At 44.8% G+C, this 20,691-nt stretch overlaps 2 protein-coding genes across 2 annotated transcripts in view; both read left to right on the forward strand.

Annotated features, from left to right (window-relative positions):
- Window positions 1-6,056, forward strand: part of zfyve28 (zinc finger, FYVE domain containing 28) — a 24,056-nt gene extending 18,000 nt beyond the window's left edge. The window contains exons 6-15 of the mRNA XM_008308147.3: window positions 6-28; window positions 133-222; window positions 301-402; window positions 477-2,006; window positions 2,354-2,449; window positions 3,358-3,515; window positions 3,606-3,722; window positions 3,896-4,000; window positions 4,092-4,195; window positions 4,330-6,056. Of these exons, the coding sequence (XP_008306369.1) occupies window positions 6-28; window positions 133-222; window positions 301-402; window positions 477-2,006; window positions 2,354-2,449; window positions 3,358-3,515; window positions 3,606-3,722; window positions 3,896-4,000; window positions 4,092-4,195; window positions 4,330-4,461 (2,457 nt within the window). The 3' untranslated portion in view covers window positions 4,462-6,056. The remainder of the gene's footprint in view (window positions 1-5; window positions 29-132; window positions 223-300; window positions 403-476; window positions 2,007-2,353; window positions 2,450-3,357; window positions 3,516-3,605; window positions 3,723-3,895; window positions 4,001-4,091; window positions 4,196-4,329) is intronic.
- Window positions 6,057-9,005: 2,949 nt separating this feature from the next.
- Window positions 9,006-20,691, forward strand: part of LOC103377100 (fibroblast growth factor receptor-like 1) — a 28,963-nt gene continuing 17,277 nt past the window's right edge. Inside the window, exons 1-2 of the mRNA XM_008307749.3 lie at window positions 9,006-9,441; window positions 10,658-10,753. Of these exons, the coding sequence (XP_008305971.1) occupies window positions 10,669-10,753 (85 nt within the window). The 5' untranslated portion in view covers window positions 9,006-9,441; window positions 10,658-10,668. The remainder of the gene's footprint in view (window positions 9,442-10,657; window positions 10,754-20,691) is intronic.

Raw genomic sequence — 20,691 nt, forward strand, 5'->3', positions numbered from 1 at the left:
TCGTGCTCTTCTGTGAAACGGTGGAGAGGTGAATACACGCAGCCTTGACCAGAGTCTTCGTGTTGAAGAAACGCAGAATCGCAGCAGTTTTTGTGGATGGGTTATTTTTATTATTCGCTCCTTGTTTTTCAGGGCCCTGAAACTGGGCTATCTCACTCAGGACATGATCGATGACTACGAACCTGCACTCATGTTTACAATTCCCCGACTGGCCATTGTTTGGTAAGTGCTGCTCGTCCCCTGCTTCATCCTCTCTCTCCCTTGTTTGCTGGTTGCCTACAGGTTTTATGTGTATTTTAGTGGCCTGGTTGTGTATTCAGAAGGGCCTCTAAACCTTCACCGCAAGTCAGAAGACATGTCGGAGCTCTTCCGGCCTTTCCGCACTTTATTGAAGAAAATCAGGTAACAGTCCAAGAATATTAAACATTAAAGATTTTTTTTTTCTCCCTGTATTAAAAGCTACATTCATTTTGCAGAGATCTGCTGCAGACGTTGACGGAGGACGAGCTGATGACACTGGAGAAGAACTTGTGCATCTCTCAGGACGGAGAGTTGTCCACAGGCCCTGGCCTGGCTACAAACGGAGCCCCAGAGCCGGTCCAAGAAAATCAGTCATCCTGCAGTTACACCGATGACACCTCCGAGGGAGAGATCGAGGGGGAGCAAGAGAATTTGGCTCTGGATGTCTGTCCCAGTCAAGACGAGGAGGAGCTGGCAGAGGTGGGAAAAGGCTGGGAGGAGGTGGAGACCCAGGGGGGAGAAGAGGAAAGGGAACAGGGCTTGTTATGTGAGGAGGCGGAGGAGGCGGAGCTGGCCTGCTCCATGCAGTACGACGAGGAGGAGCTGGAGCAGCTCAATATGATGGTATATCTTGTAGGAGATGAGATGTCCACACTGCTGTCTCCTCCCAGTCAGGGTCAGTCCCCGGCTCGCTGCAGAGGGACAGGAGGCTCCAGTGGGGCCTCCAGCACCGACACGTCTCCACGCAGGCTTTTAGTGGGCCGGGGGAGGACGGGCAACACCACAGAGGAGGAGGACAGGGTATTTTTCATGGAGGATCTCGATGCAGCAGGAGACCACGTCACCAGCATATCAAGAGAGGCCTGTGGATTGGTCGACTCTTCTGTCAAAGGAACTGGTTCTGCTCGGCCCGTGCAGCGTAGGCTAGAACCTCGCTCGGACTCTGTACGAAACGGCTGGTACTCTGAGAACCCGTCGGATCAGCCGTGCACACAGCCGCGTGGTCAAAACCCACTCTGTCATCACGTGAAGCTCCCAACATGCACTGCTGCTCCCGGTGCAGAACCTCTGCCTTACACCAATGGTTGGGACACGGCTTTAGAAGGAACCGCCACTGAAACGGCCGAGGTCATTGCCCACCGTATGGGTGGTATGAAGTTATCGGCCACCGTCATCTTCAACCCTCGCTCCCCCAGCTTGACCGAGCTGGCGGTGGACAAACTGCTGCTGCCACGTCCAGCTCCCTCTGAGGCTGAGCCCTGCAGCCCCCTGGTGGCCACTCACTGCCTTCTTAACTCGTGTGTTTGCTGCGGGAGCTGTGAGGACGGCCACGATGATCCCGTCCCAGCTGAGACCAATGGACTGGGCTTAGGTCTCGCCCTGGGGTTGGACAAGTTCTCCAAAACGACCAGCGCTGTCATTCAGTCCTCCGCTTGTCGATTTCCCCCGCGAGGCCACGAGCCCCACGGTAAGGGAGAGCTCACCCGTGTGACGCCGCCGTCGTCCCACAGCTCCGCAGAGCCACCAGAAGAGGACTCGAACTCTCAGCTCTGTGAGAAGTGCCTGGTCTTTGCTCCTGGGCCCGGGAATCCTGCTCAGGACAGTAGCTCTGGTAGAGGAGATGGATCCTCCCTCGCCAACCAACAGCAAAGGACTGGAATAAAAAGGCAAGCCAGTGGAGGTCAGAAGGTCAAGGAGAACGAGAAAGACAAGTCAGGAGCTAAAGAAAAAAGGGACGCCAAAGAGGAGACCAGGAGGAGGTCCAGGTGTGTGGTGTTCAGATAAGTCTATCTTACGAATGTTTTAGTTACCTAGCACTACAATACCCCCCTTCCCCACAAGGGGGCGACATCTGCTATCTCTTAATTTCCCATTGGTTCATTTTGCAGCTTTCTTGTTTCCTTTTAAATGTTTCGTTCCAACTTTAACGTTTCCATATTTGATCCACACTTTGTTTAAATGAATAATTTGCTGTCATTGATTGTTCCACATTGGTTTTGTCATGTGTCGCTTTGTCATTTTGTTATTTACGAATTTTACGCTTCTAAGCTGTGTTTTTGTTACGCCTCTTTTTTTTTTAATTTGTTTTTACTTTTCATTTGGTTGTTTTTAGTTCTCAGACCTCTCCCCTCAGCTCTGTGTCAGGAAGTGACTGTGAAAGTGTGTCGGTCACTTCATGTAGTCTGTCGAGCAGTTCATACACTCCCAGGTAACTCATGACTCTGGAACAGTGTCCGAATAATCATGTGTCTCTGCCGTCTTTCAACTCAGTGTCGGGAAACATTTCAACCTCAAAAATATCTTGACATCAAATACAGTGTCTCTCACGGTGTTCAGTCAGGGTTCATTCATTTCCTTTGTCGTGATAAAGCAGTGTTTCATTATAGTTTAACCGCTCTGTTAGTTTAACTAGTGAAGGGAGAAATACACATGCGTACTTCCATCTGTATGTCTTTATTCCTCATGTCTATGGCCACGTCAGCCAGTTCTTCTTCAGTGAAGATTATTGGTAGATATTAGTTAGAGAAAATAATAATAAAGATGAGTAGACAATATGTCTGATTGACAGCTGCACCATCGGTTTGGTAGTTCCATAGTGAAACAGTTATCACGCCTATGTTACACATCTGCCTTACACATAGGAGGCCCTGGGTTCGATTCCCCAGAGGAATCGCATACTTAATGGAAGTGTGTGTGGATTACAAAGACTCACACTGTGAACCTCCCCATTATGGGATAAACAAAGGACAACAGTGACGACTGACGTTGGTGGCAGCTAACGCTTACCCTTTAATCTGATTTGCAAACGACAAAAAATGTTGCCTTTAAATGAAGGTCAGAAAATTGTAATTGACAACGTAAGATCTTTGTGAAAACATAAAGTAACGTAGTGGATTGTGGTGCGGCTGTAGAGGATGTTCCATATACTTCCATATACTGCGTCTCAGATTTCTGTGTATGTGAGTAAGCAGCCGTGACACCTGTAGAGACGTACAGTCTATCATCTCTGCGCTTTAACGTTATTCAACATTTTCCGATCATTTCTCTCTGTGATCCACCCCCGACGTCTCCCGACGTCTCACGACGTCTCTCGTCGTCTCGTCTCGTCTCGTCTAGCCCCGTGAGCAGCCTGACTCCCAGCTCTTTAGAAGACCTGGACCATCAAGAGATCCAGCTGGCTCTGGAAGACGCCAAGGTGGCCAACAGGAACAAGATCAGATCACGTTTCCACAGCAGCAGTGACCTTATCCACCGTCTCTTTGTTTGTATATCAGGTAAATACTTTCTCTCTCTCTCTCTGTCTCTCTCTCTCTGACTTCTCTGTCTCTTTTGTCTCTCCATCTAATTTCCGTCGTGTGCTGCAGGTGTTGCGGATCAGCTGCAGACCAACTATGCCAGTGACCTTCGCAGCATTCTCAAGACTCTGTTTGAAGTCATGGCAACTAAAACTGAAGAGGGAGACGATGATAATCAAAGGAAAGGTACGGGGACACAGCCGTCATCCTTGATTCCTCAGAATAAAAATTTGCCTTATTTGAGTAAATATTTATAACAGAAGGAAAAAAAACTTAATGTTTGATTATTTCCCTTCTGAAGAATAATTTGTTCTAATTGAGTTGGGATGTGTGATGTGTTTCTTGCTCTGTGGTCGTAGCAGCTCCTGTCCTGCGCAGTGCCGTGCTGGAGGACTGTGCTCTCTGTCAGGAAAGCATTTCTTCATCCGAGCTGGCGGCCAAAGCACGGGACGGCCAGTTTGAAGGTCATCAAAACACGCTCAGGAGTGCACTGTGAATGTTAGCCCATTCTTTTTTTTCTCTCTGTGTTAACTGTGTCTCGTTGGCGCCGTGCAGATCCTCCTGACTGGGTCCCCGATGAAGCCTGTAACTCCTGCATTGCCTGCAAGGCTCCGTTCACTGTCATCCGCAGGAAGCATCACTGCAGGAGCTGTGGGAAGGTACGAGCGAGCTTTTCCTCTGTGAAGCAGTCCAGTTGGCAGGAGAGCCGCCGCTGAAGTTACTGTTGTGGAAACAGATGGCTCCGAGCCGGCGGCCCATGACTCACACGTTGTTTTGTACTTTGTCGTTTCAGATCTTCTGCTCTCGCTGCTCCTCCCACTCTGCACCTTTGCCCCGCTACGGTCAGGTGAAGCCGGTCAGGGTGTGCACACACTGCTACATGTTCCATGTCACGCCCTTTTACAGTGACAAAGCTGGCATCTGATTATTCAAATTATCACAGAAATAAAATAAAAAAAGCACACAGCCCGCTGCAGCATGGACGTATGCAACAGACAAATCTAGGGGTTGTGTACAAGGCGAGTGCCACGCTGCCAGAGTCTGGGCCATTGAGGTTGACAGAGCACCAAGACCCAAGAGTCACAGACTGAAGATGAGAAACACCGGTGCCTCAGTCGGAACCACAGACATGACTTCTGTGCCCAGCCGACATCAATCACTCAAAAATGCTTGTGTGATTAAGGTTGCAGAAACAGAAGGTTTACGAAGGGGCAGTAGCAGGTTTTGACTGGAGTTGGGCAAGAATGTGGCGTAGCAGCTTGAAATACAAAAGAAAAAAAAACAGAACAGAACAAACCACTTTGTTTGATGTTACTTTAAGTGTAAATGAAAAGACTTGTGACTTATTTTCCTACGCTTTAGCGAGCTTCCTACAGTACGTTTGTGCCAGGGACTCCCTCGGGACTTGGATTTATCAAAAGAATGTAAGTCAACGTCACCATGTAAATAAGGGTCATTCTGGCAGCAGATACACAGAGGAGTCTGAAACTGATGTCCACACTTGACCAGGCTGCCAGTCCCATTAAGGTAACGAGTTACAGCTAACACTTTTATATTGAAATTCCTCCAGGTTTTATTATCAGTGAATGTTTAAACGGAGTCCACTCCCAACACAACTGACCGCAACGGGCAGCGCCCTCTGCTTTCACACTTGCATTATGGCATGTTTAATTTTCCCCACAAACTCTGCTGCACACCCGATGGATAATAGGATTCTAAACATTTATCGCTATGAGGCCCCCTAGTGGAGAGTTGAACTCTCTTGGCTCAGTGGCGTATCTTGATTTGAAAAAAAAAAAAAAGAAGTACAAACATGTTGTGATTTCCTGGCCCACGGTCTCCAAGACACTGGTTTTCCCTCCTTCCAACTTATTTCTGGTCAAACATTACAGCTGACCGCAGTGATTCTGCACAATTCGAGACGGTTTTTCTACCAAAACAGTGTACTTTGAGCCCATTTTTGGAGAGAAAAAAATTGTGTTGATCTTTGTTTCCACCCAGTTCTTCCTGTTGATTGTCAGGCTGACGCTGATGTTTGGTTCACAGAATGATAATATTTACGAATGATTTCCCTTTTTGCTCTTCACTCTGCTTCCATTGTGTTGAACAGATGAACGGTTTCTTCCATGGACTTAGGATTAAACACTTTTACTTCACGTTAAAAGTTCTGCTCTGACTTAAAGCAGGCTCCTCAGGCATCACATCCTCAGAAACCACACTTGGATAAAGCTTATTTCCATCACATGAACTAAGTTTGAAAAATGATGTTATATGTTTTGGTTTGTTTATAAAGACAAAATGATAAGCTATAAGTGCTTTATGTAAAAAAAAAAAAGACATGGAATCATTATCATAATCAAAGGGCAGAAAATCCTATCATTATTTCAGAGCTTGGTCTTATTTTGTAAATTTGCTGTTTATTTCTCTGATAAGAGCTGTGTAAAATACTCGACACATAAATAATGTTATATAGTTTTAAATGCAATGTATATTGAAATAAATTACTTTTCCTGATTAAAACCAGACTGAATGTCTCTGTGTCTTCACTGCAAACTACTGAAATAAAGTGGACAGTTTTAACTCACCGTTAGATTTCAGATTTGATAAAACTCGTGTTACTCTGCTCGTACTGTAACAGTTACTACAACTCGCTGACCGTGTTTACAGAACTCGCGTTTTCTAATCGGCAGCCAGTCTGCAGTCCACAAGGTGGCAGCACATGCTTATGCTGTGGTCATACAGCTCACATGCTGAGTGTTGAACTGTGGTCATACAGCTCACATGCTGAGTGCTGAACTCATCATGTAATTTCTGTAAATTCTAACCATGATATTTTACAATACGTTTCATAAGCATAAGCAACAAAATGCATTCATTAGTGTTAGAGTTGAAAATGTAAGCTTATTGATCTATTTTTTTTAAATTGCAAAAAAAAAAGTTTTTAAATGAATCAGTCAAATTACATTCATGACCATTTACATGGTGCTGGCAAGAAATTGAAATCACTAGTTCTTGAACCACTCGGGGACCGCAAACCACTTTTTGTTTTTAAATCTCTGCCTTAACTTTTGGGACACATGTTTTTCACTTGTATTTTCTTTTTAAGATTTCAGCATCTTTACAATAGACGACTGGTTCTCAAACTGTGTTACACGTATCGCTGGTTGTACTTGGGCTCCCTCCAGTGGTATATGAGGAATCTAATGTTTTTTTGTTTGTTTTTGTTTTTTTGTTTTTTTAAAACTGAATATTATGAAACACTGCAGTCATGGCTCCAAACTGCACATCTTGAAAATGAGAGTTGGAATCATGGGGAAACTCTTCCAGTATGGAGCAGCTCAGACCAGAGTGGGCAGAGGTGGACGTGTACGAGGACGGAGCACCTCTGTATGTGCAGGGGTGAGGTTTCAGTACCAGTTGTTGTCATCGTGGCTTTGGCTTAAAACTAGGCTAATAATGTTATTAGCATTGGATTCTCTACTTCATATACTGTATCTGTATGTGAGTGTTTGTCCTGTTGGTCTTAGTGATGATTGTTCAATGTGAGAACTACTGAAATATATAAATATAAAATAATAAACACAAATAAATGATACACTAAAAGTAAAACAAATCGTGGCCTCAGGACTCAGCCGGACCCGGGATCGTTCAGACACTCCGATGGAACACATTCGTTCAGTTCCGTGCTCCATTTACGTGGCAGTAAAATTTGAAACTTGTGACCCTGATTCCATTTTCGTTCCCTGTAACAATCCACGGAGGGGAGACAACAGGGAGCTGAGGTAACACCTAGAGAGCGGAAAAGAAAGAGAGAGAGAGAGAGAGAGCTGCAAACTTTAAGCAGCTGTTCCCGTGTGCGACTCTCTGGGCTCCTTTTAACTGCTCCTCACAACAGATGGAGGAATCCTCAGCTCACCCTGCCTCCCAAGGAAAAGCCCTGAAAGCAGCTCTGACTGTTGTTCAACTGTGTGCCTGTGAACGTCCAGTGTCAAAGTGACCCATGCTCTGGCCGCGGCCGGCGGTATGTATTCAGTGGACGCTGCCATCGCCCTGTAAACCACAACAATAGATACTAAAGCGTGGTGTGAGAATCCATGTACGTTTGGAAACACGATTCACGCCCAGATGTAAGCCCTAAAAATCTATTAGTCCAGCTGTCAATCATTTTGACAAACACTTGGAACCTACAAGCATCTCACAGAGTTCCACTGCAAGTGTAAAATGACAATAAAAAATGTTGTTCTGTACACGAATGGCTTTTACTGCGCCACCTACTGTAGAAACTTCATTGTGAGGCTAAAAATTCATTTTTATTTACATTTTTTTTAACTCACACAAACACATACACATCAGGGCAGAAAATGTAATTTCTGCCAATAAACCACTGTAAATGTCACACACTGGACCTTTAAATTGGTTCATTTCATTTGATGAGAGGAAATACTATTTCCCTCGTTTTTTTCAAAAGTCAGTGCAGATTCTTCATCCTGGTTCAAAGGGGATCAGAGAGAAAGACGGAGAAAAAAAGGAAAAAAGTTAAACAGAGTCTGAAGAAGAACGGACAGAGAAAGAGAGACAGACAACCCAAACAGAAAGACAGGCAGAAAGTAGCTGTAGAGAGGGCGAGACAACCAGAATGACTGAACGAACGATGGATAGAACCTGTGACATGGGAACAGACGGAGAGAAGAGAGAACAAACAGATAGAAAAACTGACAGGCAGGAACAGACAGAGGGAATAACACGGACAGACAGAAAGATAAAAAAAAAGACTGACAATAACTTGAAACAGACCGACCCACAGACAGACAGGATGACTGACAGCCAGGGAAACACACACAAAACAAAAAGACAGACAAACGATACAAACTCACGTGGAGACTGACAAGAAAAAGAGAGACAACAGACATTCCTAACCATACAGACAAACAGAAAAGACAGTCAAACTCATTCTGGTTCAGGGTCCAAATATGGCCCGGATTAGATGTCAAGTGGGCCGCACCAGTGGACCAGTACAATCAGAATGTAATTATCTATAGGTAACAATCAGTCCATGTTTCTAATCTTTGTTTTACTTCAAATAACTACAAGAATATTAATATTTAATGAAATATAATTTGTCAAAACATCACCAACATGAATTGTTGGTGCATTTTTTCCTACTTTTCCTAAACTTGATTGATTGAACCTCCTAGCTGACCGGGTTCGGCCCACGGGCCGTATGTTTGACACCCCTGCTCTGAGGGAACAGAGACAGACATGTCCTTAAAACATTAAGACATACAAACAAACCTATAGATGTGCAAAAAGACAGACGGAAACACAACTAAAAACAAACACAGACGGAGAGCAGCTGACAGACCGTCTGAATCAGACACAGAAAACAGGCACAGACAGAAAAAGTGACAGAGCCTCAGTGTGATGAAGCTGCTGCGCGTGAGTGTCTCGGCGTGTGAGCGCGTGCGGCCTTCCTGGCCTCTGATTGGCCAGCAGCTGCAGCGCAGGGACGGACAACAAACCTCAGCGATGTGAGAGAGTGAGTTAGTGAGTAAGTGAGTGAGTAAGTGAGTGTGCGTGTGACCGAGTGTGTGTGAGTGTGTGTGTGTGCGCGCACACCGAGAAAGTCGGTCCTCCCTGGACGCTGAGGACTAAAAGAGTCTGGAACTTCTGGAAGGTCTTTATTTTTCCTCTGTGCTGTAGTCAATGTCACTTTGATTGTGGTTCGTGGACGCGTTGGTCTTTGCCGTGGCTGTTCTCCGTGGCTGGCCGGCGTGTAGCGGTGCTGTGTGGGTGAACAGTCCAACACTGTCACTCCTGATTCATGGACTCAACACGGACTTCACAAACTGGAAGCGTTTCTGCCGAGAGGCTACGACAAGCCTGACCTGGTTCACCCACCGTCCAGGTACGGTACCGACAACCGACACACTTCAAATGACACTTGTTTTGTTGTGTTTTTATTTCAAAACGTATTGAGCGCGCGAAGTTTTCCAGGAGTCAACGGGCGAGTCAGAGAAACGGTACAGTAGGAAAATACCGGGGTTAAAAGTTGACCGTTGAATGTACAGTTAGCCGTGATAGGCTGCTTGAACTTTTAGCCGATATAACGTTACCGTGCTATGCTAACGTCAATAAAACCCTAATTTTACCTCGTGGTTGATAAACTCCACAGCTGGGACCTTGATTGAACTTTATATAAATAAATATAAACTCAATATGATATGATAATATTGACTCTGTTTTTTGTTTTGTTTTTTCACTACAGCAGCTAAAGAGATCATTTTAATTCAAACGTAGTATAAAAAGTGACTTTATTTGAATTACTATAAACTATACAAATAAAATTAACTTGAATTGATAAGGAATACTTCATATTTAAAATAAAAATATTGATGTTAATTCAACCTGTGTAAAATATAGGTTTTAAATTTTGTTTTGTAAATTTGATTTTTTTTATAAAGAAGTCCTCACTCATAATATGTTGGATTGATGGATGGATAGTGTGAGTTAAAATCCCAAAGCTACAGAAAATTCAGTATGTTGACCAAAATGTCTAACTTTAAAATCGAGATGACGTTTCCTAGATTGTGAAACAATGTAAACATTTAATGGAATGGAATTGGAACGAACTATAATTTTCGTTTCACTTCGATAAATCTTCTTTTTATACATTTAATTTCAAGATTACAGATGCCTACACCTGAGAACCTGTTGCTGTGTTTGATATGACTACAGTATTCTATTATCACAAAGAGCTGTTGTTATGTCAAACATCTTTGTTACCTCACAATAAAATAACAGAAACAAACTATCAACATCCGGAAAAAATGAAAATACTATTTACCTTAAACTGGCATTAAAATATTGTTTAAAAGTATTTCACCATTACTATGTGTTAATGTCTTTTACCGACTTTTGCTTTGCTCGTCCCTTGGTGTTATTATATAACACCTTCACGTTTTTTTGATCAGTTTATTAAAACGTCTATAAATGGCTCGGACCAGAACGTTTTTCTCCCCCGTTCCTCCCCCCCTGAACCTCACACACTCCCCTCAGCCACAGCTCTGGTCCAGCTTTGTGCTTTATGTTACACTGTGTCACTATGACCATGTGTCTTTCAGATTACAGGAACATGAAGTTGTCTTTGGACAGCATGGACGTCCTGAAGATTGTGCTGTTCCTCTTCGAGGCCGTCTTACTGTCAGACTGCGCCAGAGGTGAGAGCGGCTCAGAGTTTCTTTCTTTCTTTCTTTCTTTCTTTCTTTCTTTCTTTCCTCCCTAATGTTTTTGAACCTGGAAGGTGACACTGCTTTCATAGCTCGAGTCACGTTGACTTGCTGGTTTCTCGTGCGCATGAAGGGAGTCTCAGTTGACTCTTTAAGGTTTCTCACTGAGAAGGAGATGGAAAAGTAAAACATAAAAAAGTCTAAACAGAGCCCAAAGTCAACAGTGAGCAGAGAAGCCAGCGAGGGCAGGACTACCCCTGGCCACAGTTTGTGTTGCTTTCAGTCCAGCCTGAATGTGTGTGTGTGTGTGTGTGTGCTCTCATTGACTTCAGCTAAACTAAACAAACATCATCCTTCAGCTTCCCAAGGTGAAAGAACACAAGTCAGCGTAAGAGTCCAGCTCTCCCGGGGCTGGCCAAGAGGCTGCCTCACACCACTGTTTAAGTGTGTGTGTGTGTGTGTGTGTGTGTGCAGTGTGTGAGCACGCATATGTGTGTTCCTGACCCAAACAGTGAGTGTAGAGTGGAAGACCTCAGCCTCACCACAACTGACTGCACTGTTTAAGGTGCCAGTGTCAATACTTTGCCTTTTTTTTAGTCATCTCACAGTGGACTACTCAACGGGATTGTAAGTAACTGTCAGGACAATTCCTATGATTTCATCTACAGCCATTGACTATTGAACCATGTCTGATGCATTCCAGCAGCGTGCATTAAGGGCTGAAGCCAAAATTTGAGACTTCACTGCAACATTAATAAGAGAAATCTGAAAAACAGATTTCCCCGGAAGAGCTTTCACTGGAAAACACCGTTCCTCCAACTGCGCTCTCTGTGCTCCAGCGTCTGATCGGCGCACTGTCTACCTGCTGGAGTCTATGGCAGATTTAGGTAAAGGACGCAGGGTTATGGTGATGTTGGTGGGAGGGCAGAGGGGGGAGGGGCGGCGAGGGGGTTGGCGTCAGTTTAGAGGCAAAGATTAAATCTCCAGGTCTGGGGACAATGCCTCTTTCACAGCATGGCAGCCATGCCTTACCAAAGTAAACAAGACGTGAAGGCTAAATAAGATCAGACAAGCAATTTTGTATGTTTACAGATTAACAGATGTCAGCGAAGGAGAGAGCCAAGAGGGAATCCGATGGCTTGATGTTCAGCGGTGGCTTCTTAACTGATTCTGTGTCAGACAAAGCGGAAGAATTCACTGACTGTTGTTCATAATTTTGCTGTAAATTGGTTGCAGGCGCGCAGGCTGTTGAACACGTTAACAGTTGTAGTAGCTGGCAGCTGGCTCTGAGTGAGATGGTTATGAATGATATCTGACAGTGTCTGGAGCAGCAGCAGCAGAGATACAGTCAGTCCCGTGTTACAGTTCAACCAGAGTCGCTGTGAAACGCAGACGGGAGCGAGGTTGGACTCAAAACGTTGTGTTTTTATAGTTAAGCGCGGGGCCAGAGAGGCCGTAAAATCGTCCCCGTAAAAGTTAACAACGTATGATGACATCTTCGACAAATGTTAATTGAATTTTAAAGGACACGCTGCCTTTGAACTGAGTGTGACTTTACTGTCCAAACGCTTCAGACAATGTATGTGAGAAACACAACATGTTTGGGTGAACTCAATCTAAGCCTGTCGCTGTCAATCATCAGGCGACATCTGACCAGGGACCCCCAGCCCTCGTATTACACACAGCCGCCCTCCCGCCCCCCAACTCTCCCCTCACTCAGATTTGCGACTCACCAGGCAAGAATGATTTCTTTAGCCCCCCCAGCCTAACCCCTACACTTCCTCCAAACCCAGTGACTTCTTTCCTTCCCCTTTGGTGCCGTGCCACCCCCAGCAGCTGGAGGAGGTGCTCAGTGATGTGTCCCAGCACAGACTCTAATGTGGTGACAGGCTCGGGGACTGCCGGGCTCCACTAACTGAGGAATGCAGCCGCCTGGACATATGGATTTGCAGAAATGCACCCTGGGAGAAACATCCAGGCACCAGGTGCCCCCGTTAAATGCGCCACAACTGGCGAACAGTCATCTGGCCTACACCCGTAAGCATGTCGCCTAATTGAAAGCATGAAATGAGCGTTTGTGCACATATACATTCACGTGTGTGCGTACACGTCGGCCTGTTTTTAAGCACATGGAGCGTCTGGTGAGGTTCAGAGGATGCAAACAACTTTGCAACTCTATTTGGGAAATAAGGAAAAAAAATACTTTTTTATAGCAAAATTACATCATGGCTTCATAACAAGAAGGTACTATGAGATAAATGCTGTGCCAAGAGCTCTTAAATTCACAAGGCCATTTGGCACCAAGACAGAATTTCCTTCGACCATAATGAGGCTAGTTTCTCAGTAACCAAAGGCTTCGAACTCCTGTTATTTTTTTTAAACTGGATACTGAATAGTAAAAAGGTGTTTCTGGAACACAGGCGAGGTTTGTGAGCAGTTTGTGGGGGAGCAGTGCTGAAAAAGCTGCTCCTCACTGCAGGCAACACACGTTTTACAATCCTTGCTCAACTCACACTTTAATTCTCCGTTAAGATTTTTGGAAACATGACATTTTGTGTTAGCGTTTCTGTTGGTTGTGCGGAGGTGGACGTCCAGTGAAGTCTACCTCCATCACCCCCAACCAGACAACCAGCACTGACTACCACCTTTCTTACATTTCCTTTTCTCTGCGTCTCCGTGCGTTTCCTCCGCTTTATTACCAGTGTAAAGTTGAAGGAAGTGAGTTAAGTTAATGGGCTGTCGTTAAAACAAGGCATGAGCTGACCTTTACTCCCACCCAGCCTTTCTCAGCTCGCCGTAGACCCTATTTACAGAGTCTGGGTCCATTGGTGGAGAACAATGGGTGGATTATTACAGGCGGTGGTCCACCAGGTTGGACAGGGCAACAGGCATTTATTTTAAACACTCCTCGTCCCTCAGCGCTCGCAGCACACACCGAGGGGACGAGCTTTACTAAAGGCACTGCTATTTAGAGGTGCGTGAGAAGAAGTTACGAGATTGAATGAGTGCTCTGCCGTGCTGAAGCATGTGTGTGTGTGTGTGTTTTATTAACTGGGCTGAAATTACCTTGAGAAAAGTCGTTATAACGAGACGTCCAAGCAGCGCAGGGCAATTTGAAAAAAACCTCAGAGGTGCACCAACCACTTTTCCTGCTCCACCTCCATCTCCCTCTCTGGAACCAGGTGGAAATAATATTCCCCTTCTATGATCCCTCTGTTTCTATCACGGAAATAGTGTAACCACAACCGCAACACTCCGTGTTCCCAATCTATCAGCACGTACCACTGACCCCGTCAGTCCTGGAGGAAACATTGGCAGAGTGGAATGTGTCAGACTTCACCCCTCACAAGGGAAAGAAAGGACAGGGCCGTAGCTGTGATAAGTAGTCATGATGGAGGTCAGTTGGTGTTTGTTTTAGCAGGGTCGTATAACCCCCCCTGTGAGCAACACTCCCCTCATTTGAGTGACTTTAATGGCCTCTTCAATTAGCGTTCATGTGGAATTTCAACAAGGTATTGTCCCCGCTCCCTGTTTGTCACTGTCAGCTGTATGCTAACGCTCCTATCAGCGTACCTCCCATGTGCTTAGAAAACCCCACTGAATCGTATGAAGGTCTGTGTGTATACCATGCTGATTAGTTTGTTTGGGCAAAGGGAGTGTTTTCAGACCACACACTCACTTCCTGCTGGCTGACTCAGGCAGCGTTGAATAGAATTCCTTTTAGTCCTGTTAACTTTTTACCAAACCCACTGAGCTGTTTACAAAAGTCCAAAATACAGGTGTTGTGTTCTTCCCATTCAGACAGTAACCAACACGTCTCCTCCTTCCTCACCCTTTGTAGCGCAGCAGACATATTAATACGGGATTACTGCTAATTGACAGCTTTTTGGAGATTCCTCCGACGTTAGACACCACACACTGAGGCTGCCATGTTTCATCCCTGGACAGAGAGAGTGTGGACTGAGCCACTGGAAGCGAGCCTGTTGTTGGTGGTGAGGGACTGCCTGGCTGGAACCTTACAAGTGACCTTACAATAACACCTCAGCCCCACAGTTGGACGTGTTTGCTTTGTGCAACCCCTTTTTCACAGCCTCCTCCGTTCCTCCAACGTGACTGTTTTCTTTCGTCTTTTGAAAAGCAAAAGAGGGAGAATGGAAGGGGGAGAAAGGGGAGACCCACAACCCTCCTACCTCACTAGTGTTTCATTCTGTGCTCTGCAGCTGTTCATTCAGTCAAGTCACACAGTGAAATTCAACAGAAAACAAGTAGGAAGTCAGAAATATTGTTGTAGATTTGACCTGTCGCCTAGAGCAACAGCTTTTTCTTTTGTTTTTCCTGCTTCTCCATCGTGTTCTTCTAGCAATGACTCCTTAATGCTGATTAGTTAATTAATGTGGTTTTCCACCAAAAATATACCAGTCTGTTGGTCACGAAATTTCAGTATTCTTTTCCCGCCTTCATACTGATTTTTACTTTTTATACTACTATGATGATTTTGATGTCCCGCCTTCTTGTCAGCGAACAAGGCTCTGATTGGCTTTCATGACATTATCAGTCACTTTGTCTCTACCAGTTTTTTTCATCCAGTTTTCATTAGCTAAACTAAAACATCTGTACGTTTTCGTCGTTGTCAAAGAAACCTCACAACTTTCTAGTTAGGGTTTGGTACATTTTTGTCCGAGGAAAGAAGATTGTTCGTTAGATCTTTTTTATTTTTATTTTAGATCTACACTGTTCAGATGCTTTGGGGTCATATTTGGGGGGGCATGGGGTCACTTACAGTAAGACGAGTGAACAGTGTGCACATGTTTGGTTCAGGTTCACCCAGGAGGACAGACGTCCTGAGGTGATTCATACCCTTCAGTTTTACCTTCTGCTACATTGTTTCAAAGGAAATTCAAACCTGAGGTGAAACGTGCCAACCCTTCATCGTACCACACAACACATATGCCTTTAATAACTCTAATGACATTTTGGGTGTTTCACAAAGATATAGTGTATCTACTGTATTCACGTGATGGCAGACGTCTCGATGTTTCTCCAGTCCAAACAGGTTTGGACGAGTCCGGCAGATGACATTGTGATGTTAGTGAACAAAGGCTGTGTTAACGTGCAGAAATATCATCTGTCCCATCTTATTCTATGTGCTTGTTTACTGTACATGCCACAGCGTGCTTTAGTGTTCACGGCTAAAGGTTCGCTCTGACACATCAGAATAGACAAACCTGCATCAGGCAGCGGTGATGTGTCATTTTAGGACAAGGTTCTTCACCGTCAAGTCTTTCATTGTTTCTGTTTTAATACAGAACCAGAAATGAACAAATGAACACTGTGGTGTTCTCTCTCTCTCTCTCACTCTTTATGTTTTTCATTCAGACCTATATGCATATGTGACACACACATACACTGACAATCACACACCACTCTTTATGTTTTTCATTCAGACCTACATGCATATGTGGCACACACATACACCGACAAACACATACTATAGAATAATGCAATGACAGGATAACACACTGTGAATGAGGCCTTTGCTGCTCTCGACACACCCCCCGTCCACCCGTCCCCGTCCCCCGTCCCTCCTTTCAGTTCACCTCCAGTGAGCTTCAATGAGACCCCACATGGCTTTGTGGCTTTTTCACTTCCACTTTGTTTTTCATTAGAGATTCTTTTGAGCAACTCCAGAAATTCTCAGTACATTGTTCCCATTGAGAGAAAGAGTCTTGGCCTATAGGCAGTTGACTCGTAGGTATTGTGAAAATAGGATTTTTTTAGGTTGTTGGTCGAGTTGGAATTTCTTTGCTCCTGTTTCTGGCAGCACAAGCAAAAGTCTCTGAGTTTGAAGCAGGAGCGAGGAGGCAAAGAGGCCCCGATTTTATTTATTTTTTTATTCAGGGGACCTGTTATTTCTGTAATGAAAGGAAAAATGTGTCCCCATTTTGACTTGAAGAGTGGAATGGGACAAGAGAGGAAAATCCATTTCAGGAGCAAAAAGGTTTAATGGGTCATATTTTATTGCAGGACTACTGCAATCCCAATCTGGGATTTCACTACATCATGGAGTGAAACTGATTTGATTTCCACATGCACTGAGACTTGAGTTTGAGCTTCGGGGCTGCCCCCACATGAGGGTTAGAGGCACCCACGGGCACCAGTCCTTTCTGTTTAAATGTGGCACAGACCAGACTGACTCTCACTCTGCACTCGGAAAATAATAAAGCTGGTTTGTTTGGTGGATCAACAGTTCAACTAAATTGTCCTTATTGGAATTCCAGGAAAAGATATAGTCAAGGGTTTGTTTGACCCTTTGACATTTACTCTGCTGCCACCATGAGGGTGATCTTTGTAGTTTTGAGAACCATATCTTCATTGGTATTGGATGGATTTCCATGAAATCTGTTCCAGGTTTTTTCTGGTCCCCGGAGGATTAAACTTGACGACTTCAGCCCTTTTTTTCAGACCTGGTCGTAGCATCTGTCCTGGAGAATCTGATCACTGCTCTAAGTCTGTCCCCACCTGGCACGGAAATGTGTCTCCATATGTTCCTGGACACTTGTTTTCTGAGTTTTTTTGTCTCTCCCTTAATACACATAAACATGTGCATCATTTTTATGAACAGCAAAGTCAGAGAAATGGTTTGAAGTCTGCTTATAGAAACTAGTGGTGACATTTCCAAGGCTGGAAACGACTGGACTGTAGATACCAGTGAGGACAGCAGGAAAAACGGATATTTTCCCTCCACTAAAAGACTCATGTAATAAAATACTCACTGGTCACAATCTATGTTATCTTAAGACTATGTGACAGTAACTCACTCTGTCACAGTGAGTCCATAGAGAAACTCAAGGTCTTTTGGTCCAAGGTAGACAGAAACTTTCTGTCTCCTCTAGCTACATTTGATAAGTTTCTAAACTGAATAGCACAACAAAACAGTTTGATACAAATTGAAAACGTTGCTGATATTGCTCATGGACTCATGGACTGTGAAAGGTTGAGCAGTTGCCAAACTCAAAAATCAGATCCAACCTTCACTGATATCTCATTTTTCAGAATCAGAAACGTATCTGGAAAACATGTTGATCTGTTTTATCAGTGTTTTATATTTTATATTTCCTAACTTTTCATTGCTGGTTTTATTTCTTGGCTGTGGCAAATAACATATCTGTGCCTCTCTGTGGTGCTACTGTAGTGAGCACAGATGGTGAAAAAAGTGGCAAATAAAAATAAACAATGGATAAAACAAGCAGACGGACATTGTTGGAAAAGAACAGGACTATAGACACGAGATCATGTTCATCTCTCTGACCAGTCAGTGATGTAACAGGAGTTGGTGGCATATCTAGGAATCACCCTTGGTCTTTTGTACATATCAGCGTAATCAAAGCGCCGTCACAGTTCTGTGAGGACGGTTCATCGTCGGTGAGAGACAGTCAGACTGGCAGACAGATGAGGAGAGAGGGCAGTGACCTTTGTGCTGTGTGAGTACCAGGGTTGAAGTGGGAAAGCACTGAACAAATTGTCACCGTGAAAGGGCGAGGACCAAGTCCTAATGACAGACTCAACAACTCCACGTTGACAGATTGATTTCAGACAATATTCCTGGATTGTCAAAAGTCTTTGTTGCTGTCAGAGAGAGCACTGGCAGGTTCTCTGTCCCTCAGCCTGACTCTTCTTGCTGCCTCCCCTCCTTTCTTACCCTCTCTGTCTCGCCTCTGTCTCACCCGCCTTTCTCTTTTCTTCAGCCACTCCTCTCCCACCCACCTGCCCCTCACTGAATCGCTCCTTTCTGCCTAAACACTCCTGCTACATCACAGTCTGTCGTTTGCCCCCTCCTGAAAAGACCTTGTTGACAAAGGCGCTGGTGTAAAGCGCTTCCCAGTGTCATGGTGACTGGCTGGTCCGCAGACTGCCGTGTAGACTAAGGCTGGTGTAGGGTTCCTCGAGGTGCACTCAGCGCCAGACTCGGGTATCTTCATCACCATCATCATCATCACTGTGACACAGATGGGACTTATTCAGAGTTCTGCTGATGACAGCATGTCTGTCTCAAAATGACTGAATGTGCTCATAACCCCCTCTGTTGGTCGTCTGTGCTGTCACCGCGACATCAGGTCAGCGCCGAACAACTTGACTAACGTGACTTTAACGTGACTTCTCTTAATGAACATCTGTATCTGGTTCAGCTCCAAACGATAATACTTCATCTCTGTCAGTGGTTCACATTGAGCAGGTAGGAGGTAGTTCTTTTTTTTCCCACAGTGGAATGCGGGAAGGTTGAGGGGGAGGCGTTCAGGGAGTGTCAGGATGCACCTCACTGTTGACTGATGAAGACCATGAAATATCAGAAACACAGATTACATAATGGGGTGTAGGGGAAACTGTCTACAGTTGACTGTGTAGCAACACACTCTCCGTGCAGCATTGGTCACTGAGTCATTGTAAATATATAGTGTTCAAGGCTGGTGCCGTATTGTCAGAAGTTTTCAAAAATTAGCATATGTTACTCAGGATTGGTTTTGGCACGATAATGGTCAAAACTTCACGGTTTATTATTATCGAAAAAAATAACTAAAGTTCGTCCAATCCGATACCTCAGCCTAAATACTCAACTTAACTTTGCGCGACATGTCCTTAACAGAGACACTTATGTCTCAGCAATGGCAGCCTGCGTGATGCTGGAGGACAAAAGAAGGTATTGGTCTGACATCGGACATGAAACAGTTGTATTGAGCCAATAGACACCACACACTGCCCTCAGTCAGACAGGATATCAGCCAGAACTGAGTACCAGACACCTTTGTCCTCATTTGAATTCCAAAACCCACCAACCTTTTTGTGTGAAAGAAGAGACAGTAACAAATACAGTCAGGTAGATTGCAGCAGATATCAGGAGACTTAATAAGAGCACAGTCTGATCAAAGAGAGCAGCGCACTGTTTAACAGTCAGACTAAGTCCTGGCCTTTCATCTCTAAAGTCCAGGCAGGTGTTTGTCAGTAATGAGACATTTTATTGTCTAAACACGGCTTGGTTGTGTGCACTCGCGAGATGCGATTAAAAAAAAAGAAAGACAAAACACAGATCCAAAATAACCGTTCCGCAGCAGCCAAACAAGTGTGAGTATTCACACAACAACCCGCTCGGTGCCAAGTGCTTGGTCTATCTCCAAACATATTAGACAGACAGTAATAAACAGGTGCCCTGCTCTGTGCTGCAGAGAGAAAGGACTGTCGGAGTGGGTCATATGTCCCAGGCTGAGTCTGGGCCAGGGAGTGGGGTGTGAGATTGTTGGGATTCCTGGTTCCTGCCGCCTGGGCCCACCTAATCCTCCTTCACTCCCCCATGCGGCTCTGCTCTCCTCTGGAGCTGCGTGTTAAAGGAGGCCCCGCTGCCATCTTAGCCTCCGCTCCCCGCCACTCTTTACATCCACTCTTTAACCCTCGCTGTGCCGCTCTCCTTCCATTGGCCCGGTCTTCTCCTGTTCCCTCCTCTGCTCTGTCTTCCTCCATCAACGTCTCTGTCCCTCTGGTCTTTTCCCCTCTCTCTCTCTCTCTCTCTCTCTCTCCCTCAGTCTTCCTCCCGGTGCCTCTTCCCTGATAAGTGGCCCTAAGCACACAGTCGGCCCCTGTGTGCTCACCAGGCCTGAGCCTAATGGAGTGAGATAAAGCGACTAGAGTGCCACTCACTGTGTGCTCTGTGTGACAGGACAAGACCAGTGAAAGACTGACTCTGAAATCCACAGTCGTTCCACTGAGTTAGTGGCAGTTTATCCATGGTATATTTAAGAAAATGTTTGTTTTTTGTTGTTTTTAGTTAGTGGCAGTTTATCCATGGTATATAATGTTTTTTTTTGTTTTTTTGTTTGCATTGCATTAGTATTAAACCATGTATAAATACACAAAGTAAAAGGAAACTAGCCGTCTTCTTA

The sequence above is a fragment of the Cynoglossus semilaevis genome, chromosome 1 (assembly GCF_000523025.1).
Source record: "Cynoglossus semilaevis isolate Cse_v1.0 chromosome 1, Cse_v1.0, whole genome shotgun sequence".
Classification (NCBI taxonomy): Eukaryota; Metazoa; Chordata; class Actinopteri; order Pleuronectiformes; family Cynoglossidae; genus Cynoglossus; species Cynoglossus semilaevis.